We start from the raw sequence: 10238 nt of genomic DNA on the forward strand, positions 1-10238 counted from the left end.
CATGGAGCACTCCTAAGATTCAAAAGACAGATGTTAGGATGCCTTTGGCTGTAAATCAATATGTTACTGATTGCATTAAGATGCACCGATGTTAAAAAACAAAGTACACAAATTGATCATACTGTAATTCCACTGTCATTTTCCTGTCCAATGATATCCAGTAAGACCATCTTTGTTCCCAATAGAAAACAAAAAGCTGTGCTTGCTGTTTCAAATGAACTTGCCACTTAAAGTACAGTAATTTAATGATTATAAGCCACACCATTTTGACTAAAATTTTGCTCCCAACCCGGAAATGCGGCTTACACTCAGGAGTAGCTAATATATGAAAAAAGTTCTGAAATTTCCAAACCTGGAAGTGGAAGCTGAGGTGTCGAGCCGAGCACCTGCCAGTAAAACCTGGGATTGCACGATTGTTACAAATTGGTTACTCTGTTGCGCAGCGGGTGGAGGCGGGCTCCATGTTGGCAGTGCCGGGGCAGGGGAGGCAGGGGTCTCCCTCCTGCCAGCCCCGCGGCCTTGGGGGGAGGCAGGAGGCTCCCTCCTTCTGGCCCTGCGGCAGTGGGGAAAGGGCAGGATGATCCCTGCCACCGGCAGCGCAGAGGGAGAGGCAGGGGCTCCGTGCTGCTGGCCCCACGGCCCGGGGCGTAGACGGGGGCTCCCTCAGGCCAGCCCCCCGGCCCAGGGGGAACCGGGGGTTCCATGCTGCTAGCTCCGCGGCACAGGGGGAAGGCGGGGGGCTTCATGCAGCCAGCAGCGTGGTGGGGGAGGCAGAGGGCTCCTTCCTGCTGGCCCTACGGCCCGGGTGGGAGGAGGTGGCTCTGTTCTGCCGGCCCCGCGGCGGGGGGGGAAGGCGGGCTCCGTGCCTCCCTCCCCCTCCTGCTGCAGAGGAAGGCGGGCTCCGTGCCTCCCTCCCACCGCGGGGGAAGGCGGGCTCCGTGCCTTCCTCCCACTGCCGCCATGGGTGTAAGCGGGCTCCATGCCTCCCTCCCACCGGCACCACGGGGCAGCGCCGGGCCAGAGAGTGATCCTGCAATTCCGTTACTTGTTACTTTGTTGCACGCGGGTCCTCCCTGCAAGTGAAAATGCGGCTTATATTCCAGTACGGCTTATACCTGGACAAAGACCTAAACATTGCCGACACCTGGAGGTGCGGCTTATAATCAGGTGCAGCTTGTAATCGTGAAATTACTGTAAGCAAAGAATTAGTAGGAAGGATCAAAAAAGTTACATGCATGTTAAGAATGCAATAATTTAAATTGGTAATAAGGAGCAACAATGCTGAAAAATCAATTGCAGAGTGAGCTGGATGACCAGAGGGAACACTGAAACTACAATTGTCAATCTAAGGCCCACAACTCTGAGACAGAACAGTGCTACAAGTAGGAAACAAAGGGAAGAAAGCTTCCCTTTGAGCTGAGCTATTGAAATGTAGTAACAAGTTACTCTTCCACCTTTGGCAAGTGAACAAATTACAGAAAACAGTACAGAAATTTCACGATTACAAGCCGCACTGACTGTAAGCCGCACCTCCGGGTGTCGGCAACATTTTGTTCTTTGTCCATACATAAGCTGCACCTGATTAAAAGTCGCTCTGTTGTTCGCAGCGAGGACCCGCGTGCAACAAAGCTGCCAAGTAGTAACAGAATCGTGGGATTGCGGGGTTTACTGGCTCGGCTCGGGCCATGTGGGCTCGGCCTGCTCGGGGCTGCCAACGGGGCCAGGTGGCCCAGCTCGGTGCTGCCACTCGGCGAGGCTGCTCGGGGCCGGCTGCCGCTGCCACCAGGCTCGCTAGCCCCGGTCCGGCATTGCCCCATGGCGGCAGGTGGGGATAGAGCCCGCCGGCACCCCCGGAGGCGGGGGTAGGCGGGGATGGAGCCCCCCCGCTCCCGCGGCGGCAGGTGGGGGCGGGAGCACCCACCTCCCCCCCGGGCCATGGGGCCAGCAGGAGGGAGCCCCCACCTCCCCCCTGGGCTGCGCTGCCTGAAGGAGGGAGCCCCGCACCTCCCCCCCCCGGCACTGCCGGCATGGAGCCCACCTCCACCTGCCGCGCAACAGAGTAACCAATTTGTAACAATCGCGCAATCCCGGGTTTTACTGGCAGGTGCTCGGCTCGACACCTCGGCTGCACTTCCGGGGTTGGAAATTTCAGAAAATTTTTCACATATTAGCTGCTCCTGAGTGTAACCCGCATTTCCAGGGTGGGAGCAAAATTTTAGTCAAAATGGTGTGGCTTATAATCATTAAATTACTGTAAAATAAATTTTTCTACTGCAGCCATAAAATTACTATATTTAGTTCTGCAGCTTGGCATCAATAAAGTCAATTTACATAATTCTGGAAGAGAAATTCTTTCTACTTTGTCCAAAGTTTTAAACAAGGCCCTAGTGATATTATTTTTGAAATCCACAGAGAGTTCAAATTCTGCTTTAAGCCTCACCAATTAAACTTAAGATTTATTTCTCAAAATAGCAGTAAATATTTTAGCAACACACAGAGAAAGATTAATTCAATTCCTATTGCATTTACCATGCAATGCTTTATGAATTATCAATATAAAATAAAATAGAAAATTGATGATCAAATATCTTGCATAAAATAATATCTATTGCAAATCACAAGACTGCATCATCCAGCTGCTTGGCAGGTGAAGGAAGTGTATTTAGGAACTAAGTGTATTTTCTGTATTAAGGTTTAAAGCTATTTTACTGCCTCAATTAGTTTATTTCAATCCTCTTAATTGCCCATAAAGCCAAGCTTAGGATCGCCTCTCAAAAACAGACCAATTGCTCCCTCCACTGGAAATAAGCAACCATTACACCAGGGTGCAGAGATCCACAGGTGAAACACGAAGTGAAGTTAAACAAATTAGAAGGAGTTTCCACTTAGTTACTTGATAGATGGCTAAGGTTTGACAGACTGGTAACCTGCACTTTTCATTCTCTTACCAGAAAGATTCACATACACAGGTTGACAAAATCTAAAAGCTTAAAAATAAAGAATGTAGATGATGAGGCATCTGAAACATGGAATCATGGAATGGTTTGGATTAAAAGGGACCTTAGAAACCATCCCTCCTCCAGTTTTAACATCCTGCCAGGGCCACAGAAACCTTCCACTAGACCACGTCAGATTGGATGGGGCTCTGAGTGGTCTTGAACACTTCAAGGCATGGGGTATCCACAACTTCTCCCGGCTACCTGTTCCAGTGTATCTCCACCCTCATAAGGAAGAATTTCTTCCTAATATCTAATCTAAACCTACTCTCCTTCAGTTTAAACTCATTCCCCTTTTTCCTGTCACTACATGCTCTAGTAAATAGCCCCTCAACACCTTTCTTGTAGGCCCCTTTCACAATGAGGTCACCCTTCTCCAGGCTGAACAACCCCCATTCTCTCAGCCTTCCCTCACAGAAGACAGGCTCCATCTCTCTATCATCTTCATGTCCCTCCTGTGGACCTGCTCCAACACAACTGTCCCAAACATTTTCAGACTCAGTAAACTGCTCCCATCAATTTTAAACACAGGGAATGCAAAATAAAGAATATAGTGTTTTCTGTACTCCACCTGCAGAGACAAGTAGGAATAGTTTTTAATGGAAAAACTTCTGCATGAGGAGCTTCCTTGCAAAACTTATGTGAAAGCTGAAAAGTCGTAGAAGATATTCACATGAAATACAAACCCAGTGAATTTAAAGACGCAAAACTTGACATACGAAATCCTCAGCCTAACAAGTAAAATGTTAATCTGCACATGAAGTGAATTTAAATCACGTCAAAGTAAATTTTCAGCATTTGGTACATGCAAAAACTTACTCTCTTTTCTCAAATACTATAAGAAATAAAAAGTTGTATTGCATTGACATTTTCAAAAGCTTTATCTGTGATACTGCTTAGCTACAGACATCCTCAATGAGAACCTGGCCCTTGCTCAGGCAGCCAGGGATGCTAAACTTGGTGACTGCAAGGTCCATGTTGAATACCAGCAACACATCCCTGTTGAATGATGAAGCTGTAATGATGCAGGTCAGAAACCAAGTATCTTCAGGCTTTTTAATGAGTACAGACACTCCAACTCACAGCACTTTTTTTCTTGGGCACTTACATGAATATTGATGGTATCAAGAGTCCTCAACTGAGAAAATCAATGCCTTCAGCCTCAGCTCCTGCTGTTATCCACATCAGTGGTGCACAAACTTGGAGTATCAGCTAAAATGTGCTTAAAATCAAAGCTGTTTCTCCTGTAAGTCCCTCTGTCAACTCAGCAGCACTGAATAATACTATACTTAACTTAAAGGTTTACAATCCTGTTAAACAGTAAAAATACAAAGCAAACATCCAACTACATGACAGCAGTTTTCCCTGGAAAATAACACATAGCACACAAAAATTAAGTGCTTGGTCTTCTTATTAAAGAGGTTGGTTACCCACAAAACCAAGCTTTGATAGCTTCTACAGCCTGATCTCGCAGGAAGGATTTTGTAGCTGCCCTTCAAAAATTTCCAAGCCTACCCACAGATGAAAAATCTGTTATGAAAATGCCTGGAAGAAACACTTCCAACATAATGACATGTTGTGCTAATCACAATTAGGTTTATTTATTAATTAGCTGGTATAGTTACAGAAGAATTATGAAGTGCTATGTTTATTACAGAATGTTTGAAAAGCTTTGCTCTTCACAATTAAATTCAATAGCATTTTACTGCACATAAAACAACCAATCCCTGAAAATGGAAAAAGAGGCAAAGAAAGAGACAAAATGTCAAGCATGATAAATAGTTTAAAAACATTGCTACACCTTAAACTAGGAACCCTTAGGGCTGGGAAGTACATAAATAGTATTACAAGATTACAGTAAGAAAAGAATCCACCCAAATTTTTACTACAGGCAGCAAATAGTGTTTTGCTGAGGATTCATACAGTTTCTAATTCTCACTGCACAACTAATCACTTTTAGTTACAGCATTTTAATCCTCAGCTGACCCTAGACACGCTCTGCCATGATATAGCAGCAATTCCAAGTTTGCTTCCAGAGGGAGAGAAAAGCTCATATAAAGTATGCTACTATGACCAGAAACCTCAAGAATGCACTTTTAGTATCAACAGACATTCTAAGCAGTGGTACAGATTTATTTTTTAAAAAGCTATGACATTCTACTTACCTTAATAACGAATTTGTTGGATGCCATGATAGGTCACTGTAAGCTGGTCCTATAAAAATACCAATTAAAAGTGATCAGCACTGGAGAAACACTCAGATCTCTGCAGCAATAGAGAAGGAACTTCACATCTGTGACTCATACCTTCATGACTACTGTTCTTCAAATTCTACACTCTGCTTTTAAAAAAACAAGGAAAAGTCTTACTTAAAGGAAAATTACTTAGCTATCCATTGGTTTCTTTTAGTGAACCTCATAACTGTCCAGGCACTTTGCATCCAACACGAGGGAAACACAAAGTTAGAACTCTTTCAAGTAAGAAACTTTAGGTTTTGGCTCACCTTGTATCCATCCATGCATACACATTATGTATATTTAAAATTTTGTACAACACACCAGGCAACATAACCCAAGTCTTATGGTGGTTGCACAAAGTAAAGTGAACTTTGGACATCCTCCTCTCTTGCTTATCCCAAACAGGACCTAAATCACTTAATTTGTGATCCTGAGTGAAGTACATTGAGGTGCACAGCCCCTGACCCTGCCTCAGACCATTCCCAGCACTTCAGGAAGTGTTAATTTGTGCTAGAAGTTGAAAACTCACTTGGCTCAAGAAAATATTCTCAATTAATTGCTAAGATTTTTTTTCCAAACTGACAATTACAGTCATGGACTGAAGCTAGCTGGGAAGCTCATCATCCTTCACATAAATAGGAGCCAAAAACTGACTTGTCAAAAAAGCAGAAAATAAGGTTAAACTCATTAAAGTCTTTTCAGCTAGCTCCACAACATCTGGATTCAGGAGAGACATGCAATGGGCCCTATGGTATTAGTAGCTACAAAATTAATAGCTACAAAATTAATAGCTACAAAAAACAGGAATACAAAAACTAAGATACATTCTGTTTTCACACAGGGTAAGAAAATAGCCAACAGACAACAAAAAGACTTGGATTGGTCAGAAAACCAGGTGAAGCAGAGTCTCAGTAAAGTGGCAGGAGGTAGAGTACAACACAGTGCAAGCTTCAAAATGAAGAAAATCAGTAGCTGGTATCTGCAATAAATGAAATACAACCGAAACCACACTGAGAATAGAGCTGCCTTTTGTAATCTAAAGTTTCCTAAAGGATTACAGTAATTTCACGACTATAAGGTGCACCCTTTTGACTAAAATTTTCCCCGGAACCCAGAAGTGCACCTTATAGTCCGGTGTGCCTTATCTGATGGACAAAGTTCAAAAAATTTGCCTACCCGGAAGTGAGAGCTGCGAGCCACGGGGAAAGCCGGCAGGGCCATGGTTGCCAGGTGGAGGCGGGGCGGACCAGTGGTGGGCACACCCCGGCCCTGTGGAGGCGGAGCCACCCCTCCAGAGGCACGCCCTGGCCCCGTGGAGGCGGAGCCACCCCTACACAGGCACCCCCTGGCCCTGTGCAGGCGGCACGGCCCCTCCAGAGGCAACCCCCGGCCCCGTGCAGGCGGCACGGCCCCTCCAGAGGCAACCCCCGGCCCCGTGCAGGCGGCACGGCCCCTCCAGAGGCAACCCCCGGCCCCGTGCAGGCGGCATGGCCCCTCCAGAGGCAACCCCCGGCCCCGTGCAGGCGGCACGGCCCCTACACAGGCACCCCCCAGCCCTGTGCAGGCGGCACGGAGCGGCGGCGGCCATAGCCCAGCCCTGGAGAGGCAGCATGGAGGGGTGACGGCCATGCCCCAGCCCCGCCGGATACAGGCGGGCCTGGGGGCCTGCGGCACCGCCCCTGCCGGGTACAGGCGGGCCCCGGGGCCAACATCTGCCGGTGTGAGGCGGAGCCTCGGCCAGCAACTGCGCAGAGGGAGCTGGGGGCGGAGCCTCGCTGTAAAAAAAAAAGTGCGCCTTATAGTCCGGTGCGCCTTATCTGATCTACAAAGTTGCGAATTTTGCCGACTCCCGGGGGGTGCGCCTTATAGTCCGGTGCGCCTTATGGTCGTGAAATTACTGTAGTCTCTTTAAATGGACAAATGTGGTCAATTTTGTAGAAGTTGGTATAGGAAAACACTAAAAATTGAGGAATGTGTACGCATTTGTCATTACATACTTCAAGTTATTGTTAAGTACTGTGATAGAGCTGTCAAAATTTCAGGACACAAGTCAGGCTGGGGACACATGATTCTATCAGGCATTATGCTTACACATTTCAAAAAGCAGTCATTATCACTATTTAACTTCCAAAAAAGTGCAAAACAGGATAAACACCCACTTCACAACTACACAGAACAGCACGGATGATTTTAATATGAACATTCTTAACAGTCCTGCACATAGAAGATGGAATACCATCATGCCTAGTGCCATGCTCCTATCATTCTCCCTTGCAACAAACAGCCCTGGAAACTGCTCCTTTTTATCAGATTTAATCCTGTCAACTTTATTTATGGCAATTTTGAGAAACAGTGCAAGGAACAGAGGTCTGGACCACCTGAGACATCCTAGTTCAGTTATGTAGTAAGTTCAGCTGAACTCATCCTGGCATCACTGAATTCTTTATGGCAACAATTTACTTTCCAGAATAAAACTGTTGCAACACTCTGCTACTACTCATGTGAGAGCTGTTGGCCGGCAGAAATCCCCTCCATATACAATTTAAAAATAATAGAAGAAAAACATAAAAAGGAAGGAGATGCACAAGAGAAATTAGCTTTGGTTCAGTTTGGTCTTCCTGGGAGTAAGCTGACTTTGGGAGTTTGCCAACTACCCCATTCTTTGCACTGACCACACAGATAAGACAAAGGAAACGCAGCAGACAAAATGTAAGTAAATCCACAGAAAACAAAAAGGAAAATATTTTATGTGTGAACCACAGGGAAATCACTGAAGTAACACAGTTGAAAAAATATTCAATACTAAGACATCAGAAGATGAGGAAAACCACTCATCAATAGTTCAAGAAAAAAAGCCAAACAACTAGCCCCAGAATACTTTACCATTTCCTGTGTTTCAAAACAAAACAAACACCAAAAACACAGATCTGTTACAACTGCTTCTGTTTGGCAGCAAGATTCTGTTTCATGGAATGCTTTTTCTGTTGCAAACCTCTAAAGTAAACGCTACGTAAGGATATATGAAGATAAGCAAATATGCAGAAAAAGTCCTCACAAGACTAGATATATATATTTTTTTAAAAAGTCCTGATGTGGGATCTGTAATATTCCAAGACCTTAAATATTGATACAACTTGTGCACGAAGACATGCTTTAGACTCAAACACATAGGTTGCCTGTAGCTAGAGTGAGACACACTTAAAAAATAATGTGGCAGAATATCTTTCTTTCCTAAATTTCAGTCAAAGGGAGCAGTGGATACTCAGGAGAAGCCAGAAAACATGGTCACCGAGAGAGCAAGCTCAAGTGTCCTCTGCCACCTGATGAACAGCATCTTACCTCAGCAAAGTAGCTTCCTGTAGTGAGGAAATGCAGAGTTTGGAAGGGACAAGGGATAGAAAACTCCTGGCACACTTGGAAATACAGCAGCAAGGTTCACCCACTGCCGATCTCCGGGTGCTTTTATCACACGTGGGAAGAGGGGACACCTGAAAACAACAGAAACAAACAAACAAATGCTGATTAAGGATCTCTGTAGGGTAAGTTGATATTGACTATTTTTGTAGTTTGAAATGAACTATCACAAGATAAAAGAGGAGTTCCCTGAATTTTCCTGTCTAGCACTTGTCAGTTTCTGGGAGCACATCCTAAGCTTGGGATGAACAGCACAGTGCTCAGCTACTCACACGTCCAGTAAAGCATCTCTGGTTCTGAAAAAGCACACGACAATCTTCCCATTTGCCATTCAGGATTTCTATGCCCACTATTGCCAATTACTCCACTTAACCATTGAAAAACACTCTTCCAGCCACTCAGCACCTTTTCTCCTCACTGTTACTCACATTCATTCATAAACTGCCCATTCACTTCTAAGGCTCAACAATTCAGTTTCAAAAACATGACCCAGTCACCACAGAACTGCCTAGAACTAGAGGGAGGAGAGGTTCTGGGGAGCATCAAAGGGCCGTGTTAAACATGCACTATTATCTTTTCTAACTTTTATGAAACAGCTGAATGCAATTAATGAAAAATTACTATGCAGTTTAAAAAATTATGCTCCTTTCTGCTTGGAGATCAGGCATTAGGTATTTGGCGTTTGGCTACAGTCATAAACTCTGCAACTATAAACGAAATTGAAAACAAACCCATTCATTAACACATTAATATAAAACAAGATACTCCTGACAGCGACCGCAGGAGTAAAGAGCAAACACAGGAGAAGTATTACTGTATTCACAGGACTATTTCTTATACTTACAGGAGTGAATACAGCAAAAGTGAACACAGGAAAGCAGAAGAACTACGAGAAAGCGGAGGCCAGGGAACAAAGTGATTTGAACTTGTTTTAACCAGGGCACTTCAGCCCGCCCACAGGAAATCTCAGCTGGGCGCAGGTCTAAGACGGAGTGGCTGCAGCAGCAGGTATGCAAGGAAAAAAATAAAATAAAAAAAAAATATATATATATATATATATATATTTTTTTTTTAAGCCTGACTAGTGCTGGCCAGGATGGGAGGGGGTGAGGAACGGGACAGCGCGACTGAGGCGGCGCCTGAGGGAGGCTCGGTGGGAGCCGACCGGCACCGCCACCAGAGCCCCAGCTCTCCGAGCATCCCTTAGAGGTTTAACTGAGTAGAAAAGAGGAGCTGGAGGCCCAGGCACGGCTAAAAGAGCCAGGCGGCACAGGGCGGCTGTTCCCCTCTTGACGCCGCTCCTCTGCTCTGCCCTACCCAAAATGGCCGCGTCCGTCGCCGCCATCCGCCCCCGCTGCCCGCACGCAAAATGGCCGCCAGCGACCGAGGCAGGCCCGAGCCGTGAGTGACGCTGCGCCCGGCTAATGGCAGGCTCGGAGGGGCAGCACCTCCGGGGTTGTGTTGCTTCCACTTCTTCCTGCCGGGGCGCGTTTGAATGTGTAGGGTGAGTGAATTGTCGTCTCCCCGGGAAGGCTCCTCGGCAGCACCTTCCTCGCTCCCACCCTCCCAGACGGGGGAGAAGCCTCAGGTG

The 10238-nt window shown here is 46.0% G+C and overlaps 1 protein-coding gene across 2 annotated transcripts in view; it reads right to left on the bottom strand.

Annotated features, from left to right (window-relative positions):
- The window catches only part of LOC116993798 (SLX4 interacting protein), a 79270-nt gene extending 69692 nt beyond the window's left edge, over positions 1 to 9578 (bottom strand). For both annotated transcript variants that reach the window (XM_033054881.2, XM_033054879.2), the window contains exons 1-3: positions 9492 to 9578; positions 8573 to 8721; positions 5162 to 5210 (exon numbers count right to left, since the gene is read on the bottom strand). In XM_033054881.2, coding sequence (XP_032910772.1) covers positions 5162 to 5188 — 27 coding nt within the window. In that variant the 5' untranslated portion in view covers positions 5189 to 5210; positions 8573 to 8721; positions 9492 to 9578. The remainder of the gene's footprint in view (positions 1 to 5161; positions 5211 to 8572; positions 8722 to 9491) is intronic.
- Between the last annotated feature and the right edge of the window lie 660 nt (positions 9579 to 10238).

The sequence above is a fragment of the Catharus ustulatus genome, chromosome 3 (genome assembly GCF_009819885.2).
Source record: "Catharus ustulatus isolate bCatUst1 chromosome 3, bCatUst1.pri.v2, whole genome shotgun sequence".
Taxonomy (NCBI): Eukaryota; Metazoa; Chordata; class Aves; order Passeriformes; family Turdidae; genus Catharus; species Catharus ustulatus.